At 36.1% G+C, this 13,458-nt stretch overlaps 1 protein-coding gene across 7 annotated transcripts in view; it reads right to left on the minus strand.

Moving 5' to 3' along the window:
• Positions 1–968: 968 nt before the first annotated feature.
• The window catches only part of NFAT5 (nuclear factor of activated T cells 5), a 111,580-nt gene continuing 99,090 nt past the window's right edge, over positions 969–13,458 (minus strand). For all 7 annotated transcript variants that reach the window (XM_079116838.1, XM_079116836.1, XM_079116837.1 and 4 more), the window contains 3 exons: positions 10,690–13,180; positions 9,462–9,705; positions 969–8,739 (listed from right to left, as the gene is read on the minus strand). In XM_079116838.1, the coding sequence (XP_078972964.1) occupies positions 9,470–9,705; positions 10,690–13,180 (2,727 nt within the window). In that variant the 3' untranslated portion in view covers positions 969–8,739; positions 9,462–9,469. The remainder of the gene's footprint in view (positions 8,740–9,461; positions 9,706–10,689; positions 13,181–13,458) is intronic.

Raw genomic sequence — 13,458 nt, forward strand, 5'->3', positions numbered from 1 at the left:
AGAGCTATATATACGCAGCTGGTTATTACACATAAAAGTTTTTTTAAAACTTTATTTTTCTTTAGTTTTAGATGGACACAATACCTTTACTTTGTTTTTATGTGGTGCTGAGGATCAAACCCAGTGCCTCACATGTTAGGTAAGCATTCTACCACTGAGCTACAACTCCAGCCCCCAAAGTTTATTTAGTTGCTTGTTTTTGGTACTAGGGATTGAACCCAGGGGTATTCTACCACTCAGCTACATCCCTAGTCCTTTTTATTTTGAGACTGAGTCTTACTAAGTTTCCCAGGCTGGCCTTGAACTTGGAATCCTCACACCTCAGCTTCCCATGGCACTATAGTTACAGGTGTGTGCCAGGGGGCCTGGCTAAAACCACTGAGTACTACTAGTAGCTGTATGCATCACACTCTGGTAAACAATAATCTATACAGAAATAAATATCTATATGGAAATAACTACCAAAAAAATAAAAAGGGATTACCTCTGGGTGAAGAGTAGGGAGACTTGATTTTCATCAAAAGTATGTACTGCTTTATTAAACATAAAACATTTAGCTGGGTATGTGGCTTACCCCTGTAATTCCAGCTACTCAGGAGGCTGAGGCGGGAGGATCGTAAGTTCAAGACCAGCTTGGGCAATTTAGAGACCCCTATCTCAAAATAAAAATACAAGGACTGGGGAGGTAGCTCAGTGGTAAAGGAACCCTGGGTTCAATTTCCAGCACCAAACAAACTAAACATAAAACATTTAAACTGAGTAAAACAATTCTGTCATACTGTCATTTGTACTCTGCCTGGCAGTATGTAGGGTATGCACAAAATAACTACTCAAGATTTCTATATTTTATATATCTGTCCTAATGATTTAATAATTTCAACCACATACTCATGTTCTCAAAATTGACATTCATGAACACACACACACACACAACAGTGAGGAAAAAAAGAATGTCACCCACTGCAAAATGAAAACTTTCATTTTTTTATTTTTGTCTGCAGCTGTTTACAGAAATATAGTTGCGAGTATACAAATGTTCCAATAGAAGCAAAATATCTTTTTAATATTTAACAAGTTATCACAGATAGCTAAAAACGCAGATGCAAATGAAATTCCCCCAAAGAACAAACTGAAAATATCTGGTGTCAGTGCTCTGAAATTCCAACTATGAAAGCCATATACACAAAAATGTAACCTTTATATCATTGCAGGACAACAGAAGAAGGCAGTTCAGTGGTTGATCAGTGTGCTCAAGCAAATACAATTAAATAAAAAATTTAAATGGCAGAATGGTATCTAAACCACTTCAGAACAGATTAATGAAATATTTGTAGTACACATTTATTAAGAGACTAAGAAGTGAATGAAACTCAGTAAAAGTTGTGTAAAAAGTAGCAACCACTTGGAGCTTATCATTAGATGTAAGGAAATGAGGTGAGCAGATACATTCATTAGATCAAAAGAAATTAGCTCAAGTTCATTTGAATCAGTTTGTAACTAGTAAGGTCACAATGACTTCAGTGAAGGACAGTTCTTTATTGGACACAGAATCGATTCCAAACCCACTTTCAAATATCTGAGATCTGTGTGTGTGTGTGTGTGTGTGTGTGTGTGTGTGTGTGTGTGTGTGTGTGTGTGTGTTGTCCTGAGGTTCATTAGCTAAAGTAAGCAGCAGCAGCAAGCAGTCCCTAAAACCAGGCATGTCTTCTGGGTGGGGTGTGTGTACGTGAACCGATGTGAGAGAGCAAGTGGGATGATATGGTTAAACACATTTTTAAAGGAGGTATTACAAATTGGGGTTGAACAGAATTGTGACAGAATGCTTTGGGCATAGGAATACATTATGCAATAAGGTGGGAATAATAAAGGAGGAATGTAACCAGAGCATCTCCCAACAGCCTATGTGTTTGCCAGCACCAGTGTGTTAGAGTAAGCCACTTTGTTTCCACTGCTAGTATAACAGAAAGATAGCAGTGGCGATTTTTAGGAGTACACATTTATTTTTATTCTGAAAAGTGAATTTTTGTTTCATGAATTAATTGGTGATTTATAAACGGTGAGATTAGAATAATTGTGGAGGTACTGAATTACACAAGGAAATAAAAACAAATGTCTACTTATCTTGTGTTAGTTCATATTTAACACGATGCATACAACTGAGAAGGGAGAAATGCCCAAATTATATAATGTTATTTTGTTTAATATTTATCTTAGTAAATAACTCTTACCTGAAGCATAAGCTCCAAGAATAGCTAAGTCTTTAATGTAATATTCTTATACCAAGCAAGGTACTTTTAAAGAAGTTTTACTTATTACAAGTTAAATAAGGTGCTATGTTGATCTGGCCAGCCATCTTATTTACTATCTCAGATACAAATGTAACAACAAGGAATGATAATTTTGTTCTGAGAGTTGGTCTAGCCAGAGCAAAAAAATTGTGATTTGCTGGTAAAGTAAAAGGCAATGAAAATAAAGTTTGTATTACACTGCCCACAATGTACCCATTTTATGGATAAACAGAAGACTTTAGCACCCATCAATTATTTTAGCTACTTAAATGTCATAACAATTAAAAAGAAATATAGAACACTGCACCTGTATATTTAAATCAGTCATTTAATGTAAACTTTTTGGTAAGTGGTAGGAAAATGCAAAACTAAGTTAACTGAATTATCAATTACTATACTAATTGCATATGTACATAAAATATGCATATTTTATAGGCAATACTGAGAATCATCATTGCCAATAAATGATTATAGGTAATCATGTTAAGCTGAATTTACACAAATAATAATGATGTATAAATTTATGAGTGGGAAAATAAACTTTCTTGCTCTCACTAGAAATAGTTTATACCACTGGTTCTCAAACTTTATAGTGTGCATCAAGAATCATTGGGATGGCTTGTTATAGACTGCTGGGCTCCATTCCAGAATTCCTGATTCAGTATGTCTGGGTTAAAGCTCAAGAATGTACATTTCCAATTAGTTTCCTACTGATACTGATGCTAGCTGGTGGGCTGAGAACTACATTTTGAGAACCACTAGTTTTACATAAACTATACATGTAGAAAACTATACACTAAAATATTCTTATATACGTAACACAAAATATACAGGAAGGGGGTTAGTTTCAGTTTTAATTAACTCTCAAACAGATTAGCAAGCTGAACATTTTAAGGTTTCTAAAGTGATGTGCTAAAGTATAATAATTTTCCCTTAATAGTTAATTACATTTCAAAATCTTAAAACCTACTATAAAGTCAATTTGGAAAATCTCCACAATACTTATATACCAAGTCAGCTATTTAAAGTAAAAAGGGACAGAGTATTCTAAGTAGTTAAGATGTATTCATTAAGAAGGAATCATTACTATGTAGCATTCTTGGCTTCTTTGGAATGATTAAAGTGCATAATGTCAATAGGGCATTAAGAATACTGCAAAAAGGTTTGCAGTCTTCAGTGCCACTAACAGTCACAAAAATACCAGGATGGGGAAAGCAGCTCTACTTCAAAGGTACTTCTCTCCTGACCTGTTGCTGATGGCCCCTTCTTCAAACACCACCCCATGGTAAGGAGCTGAAACAGAAGTAAAATTAACAAAAACCAGGACACTCAATTCAACTGTATCTTGCAGGAAGGAATTATCATCTTAGGTCTGAAGGAACTCAGATAATTTCTTTTGACACTAGTTTACTTGAGCAAATTAACTGAGGTTCTGATGGGCAAGAAGTAAACTACTTTGCTGCTTAGTTAAGAAAATTGACATTACCCAACCTCTGTTTTAGTGATTTTATTTTATCACCTAATTAAGATCAGAGAAGATGTTTAAATAGTTCCTTCTTGAAATTTAACTATACACATTTGTGCATATGGAGTCTCATAGATAGCAATTCCAGTAATGCCACCCTTTCTGCTATTCTGAAGACAAAGGAATTTATGAAGTTATTTTCTATGGTGGTCAAAAAATGTAGGAAAGAATGGCTAAATGGAAAAAGTGAAAGTTGGGACCTATTAAAGTCAGGTTTTTACATATTTCTGGCAAAAGAAAAATAGAGTTATACGAAGGGGGCACTCTTAAGGTAAAAAGGCACTTTTCCATAAACATTTAATCTAGATACAAAATATTAATGTAAAAATATCCTGTAATAGCAAGTAGAGTAAAAACAGAATTTTATCAATAAACAAGGCTTAGAATGGCATGAAATAAATATATCTGAAAAATAACTAGAGTACTGAGATAACTTACAAGTGATATTGTAGATATTATTTTGATATTTACTATGTTATGAACATTACAAGCAATTTAGCTCTTATGACACAAACAGGCAGAAGGGAAAACCTCTGTTAAATATATGATGAGATTCTACCACTCATCTTACTAGTGTATATACTCTGAGTTCTTTTTTTTTCTGGTGATGCTGGGGATCAAATCCAGGGCCTCTCACATGCTACCACTGAGTTACACCCTCGGCTGTTGAGTTAGTTTTCTAATGTATCTGCTGAATTACACATACTTGCTTTCACTGAGTTCTTCCAAATAACCAAAAGCCTGCAGATATAAGATGACCATTAAGGATGAAACCTATGTTCAAGATGCAGAACAAAGCTAACAGGTTTCATGTAACTTTCAATCCATTAGGAAATAGATATCAGAATAGAATTTTCACCAGAAAAATAAAAAATTCAGATTATTCCTAGTAAATATTTATAACTATGCTGAATTTAAGAATTATTAAATCATTTTATTCTGTCCTTATTTGTTGATGTATCTAATGGATTTCATTTTTCCAAAACAAGCATTTATAATGGTGGAAAAGATCAAAAGGAATTATTATAGTAGTTCTGGAGGGACATAGATACAACTTCTTCCTCATTTCCTTTGACAGTATTTTCCCCAGGTTGATTAGCCAAGGTTCTGATGGGCAATAAATGCACTTGTAATGAAATTCTAGACTATAGCACATATGATATTACCAAAAAAAAAAAAAGGATGGAAGGAGAGAAGGATGATCCCTCACTAATACTGCCTCTATAATAAACAAAGCCCTTTAAAAACCTGTTTTAGGAAGACTGACAATAGATTTGCAGACTATAAACATGATACTCTAATCACAAAGGTAATATGATCAAGCTCAGAAGCAAAGTATAACTTAATTATTTTCTCTCATTGGTTTGGATATATAATGGAATGATAATAAGGAATAACACGCACAGAAAGAGAAGGGGGGGGAGACAGAGAGAGAGAGAGAGATAAGCTCCAAGCATTTATGTGAATTGCTAAAAACAAGAACAATTTAATGTACCAAAACAAAGAAATAAAATGTGGTTCACAGTTTATTTTAGGTCCTTCTGCCATAAATAAATTTAATAAATTGTTTTTTTCCAAGGTCTTTGCTGGCTTACTGAGTCTCTCTCCTATATAGCTCTAATTTGTAACAGTTATTTGGAAACAGTAATTAGCACACATTATCAACCACTGAGCTAACTCTTCCATAAAGACAAATACTCTTTGTAACCAAATTGTATATTCAGAATGTTGTACTTAACATTGACCTTTAGGGGTAAGGAACATTTAACAATGTAAAAAACAAAACAAAACAAAACAACTATCATTATTGATTAAGAATATAGTAGCATAGCACAGCCCTTGTATAAATAACCACAAAATTTATGAGAATAAAAATTGGGGTTTCTGCCTTCATCCAATCAAACCACTACAGTTCAGGTTTATGTTCTGTTCTAAACTTAGATATTACAAAACAGAAAATTGGTCCCAGTGACTTGGCATTGCCAATCAGCATAAGTAAGGATAAACTTCTGCTAAACCACAGAACAGACTGAAGTTACCACACAAGCCCGCCTTTTTGCCACTACTTCAGCCATGGTAAAGTATTAACGAGCATTCCAATGGGAACTTTGTGAACAAATAGACTTCCTAAGTCTCCTACATGATCTCAGAAAAAAATTCACAATATTGAGAAGTAAACATTTTTTAAAAAAATTTCTACTACTATTGTTTTTTTAAATTTCTTCTTTTAATAACTCTGAGTCTGCTTTCTCTGACATTACCCTCTAGGGTTAGAGTTTTACATTTTAAAACAAGCACTGGATTGTGTGGTTGATCCTTCTCACAACCTGAACTATATTTGGTAATTTACTCCTGATAGGGACCTGGGGAAAAGAGATATATTGAGGAAAATACTTTTGGTTCAGAGAATTTATAAAGTAGCTCTGGATATTACAAGATGGGGAAAATGTTATTAAAATTACAAACATGATTTTTTTAGTGTTTTTATAAATAAAAGGCATAGAATACAGAAAGCCAATTAATAATAACAATAAGAACAATAATAAAATATTAAATATATAGTGAGCAAAGACTGAATGGCTCATTCTTGTGAAACACCATTTGACACAACTGCCTCAATAGGTTTCCTTACTCTTTAACATTTTGCTGAGACCAGCAAACACACAGTAAGCTAGCTGCCTTTAGCCCACTAATAACATCAAGGAACTGCCTGATGGAATGGCTACAGATGAACAGGTCATTTGTTTCAAAAGGTACTTAAATATCTCAATAAAGACATAACAAACCCCCCCTCACTGTTATCAGACGCCACGTTGTGGTAGAACATCAGACAAACTCACAAATTTACCACAAAAATGTGTGGCAAAAAAAGAATAGTTTATATATATGTATATATATAAATTTCTATATTTATGCCAATGTACTCACTCAGTACAAATAGCAAAATAGTATACCATTTCCTAAATACAAAATATAGCTTTCCAAAAAAATGAAACACACATTAGATATAAACCATCCAAAACTTGAACGATTGAAAACTGTATTCAAAATTAAATGACCCAGAGTAGGTCTCTTTCTGAAAAGTTCCCTTCATATCGGCAAGAAGCCTGTACTACTGAAAACGTAATTCAATGCCTCTCAATCAGAGAGAGAAGAGAAAGGGTTGGGGGTGGAAGAAAGAATATGAGAGTAAGAGGAAAAAACAAATTAGAAGAGCACATTCAAAGAACAAAGAAAGACCATCACAAAAAGGGGTTAGAAATTTGGCTGCATAAACAAAACCAAACACCACGATTCCACAGTTCAAATAAATGTACAGGATAGAAAAAGAATGAACAGAAAAGTAGCCTTCAAAAACAATTAACAGGCTATTTTTTTGTACACTTAAAAGAAATAAAGAAGGATACCAAAACACATCAACACACAGAAGCCACACACACGTTGGCCTTACACTGCATTGACAGCTTTCCACAAGCCAAAAGGAAAATGAGACATAAGCACGTGTCCAGACACAGGTGGTAGAAGCAGGCATCCCGTGGGTGGCAAGAACACCCGAAACTGTATAACTAATGCTACAACTGCAAGTTCTGGAGTGTGTTATTTTGCTCTTTATAGATGTAACACGAGTTAATTCTTCATTTTAAGTCAATGATATGACCCTGTAAAGCCTAAGGCTTGTGGGAACCATCAGGTAAGTGACCATTTTCAAACAGTAAAGCACTGAGGTGACAAGTGAATATACTCACTGCAGCTCAGGGAGAAGTAATGTTTCAAGAAATTTTAGTTTGCCTTTTTTTTTTTTTTTTTTTTTTTTTTTTTGGTAAATGAAAATTTATCCTGTTTTCTATTAGAGGGAAAATTTTAAAGACTTCAGAACAGCACCGTTCATGGAAAAAACAAAAAAACAACAACAAAAACCCCACATTGTTTTCTCAGGAATCAATTTCCCATAAATTCTAAAAGAGAACTCTTTGCCCTGTGCTGCAGGATTGCTACGTCACCCTGGATCAAAATGGCCTTTTCCTTTAAGTTGCTACAGGGTCACAAAGCCAGTAGTATATTAACAGTTATCTAAAATAAAGTGAACATGAGGTGGAAAATAATATAGATGCATATAAAAAGGAAATGCCAACCTAAGACTGGATTAAGAAGACTCAAATGACTCCGTCAGTTTAAACTACTATAGGAGGATATTAGACTATATATTATCATATATTACCCCCTTCATTTCTCACAGAGCAAAATAATGATTCTTCTATGCAGTTATGGCTAAACTTTGCCCTTAGTAGAAACACAAAGAACTAACAATTCTTTGAAAAATAAAACCAATAGTATTCCAGCTGTCCTGTTTTGTGTGTTATCTGCCTTTGCTTTTAATCAAGTCCTCTTATCTGTAGAGTTCTTAATACAGCTTACTTGTCAGAATGTTACCCCTTCAGTTTCTTCATAAAAACTGAAAAGATTTCTTCACTTTGGCCACCAGCTGTGCTTTTTATATTGAAAAAAAAAAATCACAGCCTTTGTTATTATTGAATTTTACTTTTTCATAAGCCATTACTTAACTAAAATAATGCGGGAGGAAAATAATGAAGAACAAAAGTAAACATGACAATTATTATTTCCTAATAGCAATAATAACTGAGTGGTCCAGTCTTGAATTTAAATTGTACTCTCTTAACAGCTGGAAACTCGAATAGATTCTCAGTTATCATTGTTATCAGGAACAAAAAACAAGATGTTAACATTGGTGGCTAATCACTGCAACAGGTAGCATAGGTGTGCTCTTTTGCAGTCAGAGTAAAATCTATCCATTTACTCAAGTACAGTTTTTCATATTGTTTTGTTTTGAAAGTAACAGTTTAGTAATCTTCAAGAAACTACAAGTTTGCAGGACATCTTGGAATCATGGTTTTCTTCATGGAATTTCTAAAACAGAAAAAAAGTTTAATTAACTCACTAGGGAAGGAAAACATTTATAAAGTGTCACTTTGAATGATTCCAAAGTAAGTTGCAATATTATAAATGAAACTTCATCATATTTGTTCTACAACAGACATCTGTGACTCAATATTTTTTGAAGAAAGAAGAAATGAGACATGACCATATTCAATATATAGTATAAGGGAAATACAATTTTCATTCATTAGATATTCTGTCATCCCAAGGCAAAGAAACTTAGAGATTTAAAAAAAATACCTAATATTAACAATCTGACCATAAAATACCATTCAAGAGTAATTTGTTTAGAACAAAACAAGCGCCATTGGCAGGATGTGGCGGTGCACACCTGGAATCCCAGAGGTTCAGGAGGCTGAGGTGGGAGGATCACGAGTTCAAAGCCAGCCTCAGCAATGTAGTGAGACTCTGTCTCAAAATAAAAAATAAAAAGAGCTGGGGATTGTGGCTTAGTACTTAAGCACCTCTGGGTTCAATCCCCAGTAGGAAGGAGGGAGGAAGGAAGTGGGGGTAGGGAAGGAAGGAGGGAGGGGGGAAGGAAGGAAGGAAGGAAGGAAGGAAGGGACAATCTTGGAAAAGCCACATTTTTAAAAGATTTCCAGTCTAAGTAGTGCTATTACTTAAACCAAAGCTGTTGAGAAGAATGAAAGCTACTGATGCTTTTCAATAAGACATCAACATACAATACTTACATATCCAGTTAAAAGGAGCCAGTCAAGTTGTTCCCTTGGTTTTGTAATGAAACAAGCAAATCAATCTTTTCAATGTTCTGGTTGGTATTTATAGAGGATGCCAGTGGAGAACTCTCTGGCATTTGCTGAGAAAGAAGTGTTGTCACAGGTGACTGTCCCTCGTTTTGTGGTTGGCCTGGCTGACTTATGGCCATCAACTGATCTGGCAATGTAGCTGGTCCAGAGGTTAAAAGCTGACTACAGTCTGCGGAGACATTAAAAACAGAAGGTCCCCAATTAGTTAAGATTCATTAGAAAATATTTATTAGTCAATAAGAAAAATTCACTACTGTGTTCACCCAGTATTACTAAAAATGAGGCACCTAACAGTCTAATAAACTTTATAAACTATTTTAACTGTGGTTGTGTGTGTGTGTGTGTGTTACTGGGGATTGAACCCTTGAACCCAAGGGTGCTCTACCACTGAGCTACATCTCCACATTTTTTATTTTGAGATAGGGTACCCAGGATGGACTCGAACTTTCAATCCTCTTGCCTCAGGCTCCTGAGAAGCTGGATTACAGGTAGGTCCCAGTGTATCTGGCTTGACTGAGATATTATCCATCATACACACACACACACACACACACACACACACACACACACACATTTAGTTGTAGATGAACCTTTATTTTTATGTAGTGCTGAGAATGGAACCCACTGCCTCACACATGCTACGCAAGCGCTCTGCCACTGCCACACCCCAGCCCCTATCTATCATTCTTACTTTATTTTCCTTTCAAGTTTATAGCTTGAAATAACAAACATACATGTATATATGTTACCACATTCAATTCTCTCACTAACCTTGTCAAACAGTTTGGATATGGAAATTCGGGCCCATAAAATTTGTCCACAATCTCATTGTCTTTAACTGGTAGAATTTTTTTTACCCTAGTACTGAGGATGAAACCCAGGGGCACTTTATCACTGAGTTATATCTTTCCTCTTTTTATTATTCTGAGATAAGGTCTTGTTAAGTTGCCAAGGCTGGCCTTGTACCTGCAATTCTCCTACTTCAGCCTCAAGAGTTGTTGGGATTTATGCATACACCATCGTGCCCAGCTAATTGGTAGAATTCTAAATACAATCCGTGTTCTTAAAACTACTGTATTTTGCTTCCTTCTAATACTAATAATCATTTGATCATTTCAATTGAGTAATAAAAACACTAGAAAAAGTTTCTTACTATTTTGAATGCCAAACAGGAACATTCCTGAAGTCTGCTGAGATGAGCCAGGAGAATTCTGTAGTTGGTTCATTGTACCTCCTGCAGTGTTGTGAAATAAAGTAGCTTGTGACTGAGGTGAAGATGTGGCTCCTTGGATTCCAGGCATGTTGTTTTGAGGGGAATAGAGAGGAGACTGTTGCATTTCTTGTTGGTTTATACTGGTCTGCAATGCAGACATGGATGCTGGAGAGAGGAAGAGTGTTACTTGCTGCTCTTGAGAAGTAGGTGACCCTTGTACTAACTGAATCTGAGGAGAGCTATGGAACAAGGAGGTCTGTGATGACTCCGATTGGGTAGGACCTGGGTTCTGAAGTGAAGAAACTGTGGGCTGATTCTGAAATTGCATGGGCTGCTGTTCTTGATTCATTGGGGCCATATTACTCTGTTGGTGAAAAATTGACTGGTTCTGTTGTTCCTGACTAGCCATTGGATTTTGATTTGGGTTGAATATCATGTTTGGTGGTGGTTGCTTTTGAGATGTCATTGTAGCCATAGTATTCTGATTACTGAATAAAATGCTCTGCTGCTGTTGCTGCTGTTGCTGTTGCTGCTGCTGCTGCTGCTGCTGTTCCTGGGATGGAGAGTTATTCTGCATGGCAACTATTGAGTGCTGTGACTGGAAAATTGTTCCTTGTTGATTTTGAGGCATTGGATTAGGTGGAAGGGAGCCCAGGGACACCTGAGGCTGAAACAAACCTTGCTGGGAAGGTTGTGCCTGTTCTTGGGAAAGCATAGGGGTTTGGATATGTGATATTGAAGCCTGCTGTTGGAAAGCAGCTTGCTGTTCAGTGTTTGATGTTGACTGAAGAGAAGACATAGAGTTCTGTGCTGCAAAAAATGAAATCTGCTCTTCTTGGGACACTGTGTTAGTTTGAAGATTATTCATAGGACTTTGGGAAAGAAATATGTTGGGTGATTGCTGGTCTTGTGGAACTGAAGAGCCCTGTAACACAGCGATAGTACTTTGAGAGTGAAACATTGGAGACTGCATTTGTTCAGAGGAGGTTGTAGAAGTCTGACTGTGGACAATAGGATTTGGACTATGAAAAATAGAACCTTGAGTTTCCTGGGAAAGGTTTTGAGCATCAGCAATAGGATTCTGAGGATGAAAAAGTTGAGCCTGTGAATGAGAAGACTGCTGCAGAAAATTCCCAGACTGAAGGGACATCATCTCATTCCCTTGCTGGAATAAACCATTACCTTGTTGCTGGGTACCACTATTCTGAACACTCATCATACTTTTTGTAGATGAAAAAAGGTTAACTTGAGGTTGACTGTCCCCGCTATGCTGCATTTGGACCATGGTCTGAAAGACACTGTTCTGAATCTGTTTTGTTTGTGCTCCAGCTTCTTCACCATCTCCTGAACTTGATGTCTGAAACATGGTAGTGCCAGGAGTTGCAACCTGCTGTGTGGTGGTTGTAGAAGTTTCATTTCCAGAAACTGCAGGAGGAGAAGAAAATAATTCACATTGCATTTGCATGTCCTCATTGGTAGACAGTGCACTCATCATGTGAGAAGGCTGCTGGTAAACTGGTGACTGCTGAAGGTTTCCATTTGCTGAAGCTGTTGAAGGGAATAATTCTGACTGAATTTGGGCAGCTGCCTGGCAAATACTCTGTTGCATTTCCATCACCATTGCAGCTGATGATTCCATCACTTGCTGTTGCTGTTGTTGCTGTTGTTGATTTGACAATGTGTTTTCAGTCTGTGGATGAACACTTTCAGCTCTTCCAGGTATTAAATTATCTGGTCTGGTATGGACTGTGGACTCTGTTGAGGAAAACATCCCAGGGCTTACGCTATTTTGAATTTGACTGACTTGTTGAAAAATGTCTGCACTAAGCTGTTCTTGAACATTCTCATTACCATCTGGAGCAGAAAATAAAACTGAAGATAACTGTTGTTGTGCCTCTAAAACTTGTTGGACCAAGTCAACACTTCCACTGCTGCCACTAGTAGTACTTCCTGTAAAACTTCCTGCTTGCAACTGCTGAATAGTATTCTGTAGCTGACTTACACTATTTGGTGATGGAAAAATATTTGATGAAATCTGCTGCTGTAAAGTCTGTGCTTGTTCTTGCAGTGGTGACTGCTGCTGTTGTTGTGACGCCTCAGTAAGTTGTGACAAATTAACTACAGTACCATCTGACTGTAATACTTCTCTAGACTGAGTTTCTCTTGTCTGAAATTGTGTAGCCTGCTGTAGTAGTGCATCACTGCTGGGCAGCTGACTAGTAGCAGAAACTGCTGGAAAGGTCCCAGGCTGTGAGATGTCCTGTGTTTGGATAGTTGTCAGATTCTCTGGGTTGTATGCCTTGGGCTGAAGTTGCTGCTTTTCATTTTCAGAAGGTAAGTGGGAAGATGATGGTGATGAAAAGGACCCATTTCCTGCTATGTTAGAGATATTTTCTAAAGTTTGCTGAGTTGATCCAACTGTCTTTGTAGTCTAAAAAATAAAAATCCCCAAATAATGTTTATATATATACATTAAAAAAGGATATGATACTTAAAAATTATTACTGTTCTAAAAATGTAAAGCAGGACCAATTTTCTATATTACCATTTAGAAAACAGGTGTAAGACAATGAACTCTTCATGATAACATGAGTCTGATTTTAAAGTACTATCAATACAGTCTAAGAAGTAGAATAATAATCAGCAGTTGATATACTTAGACAAATAAAGGGTAATAAGGGAACATTAATTCTATGGCTCACTGAGAGC

The sequence above is a fragment of the Sciurus vulgaris genome (assembly GCF_902686455.1).
Source record: "Sciurus vulgaris genome assembly, chromosome: 17".
NCBI lineage: Eukaryota > Metazoa > Chordata > Mammalia > Rodentia > Sciuridae > Sciurus > Sciurus vulgaris.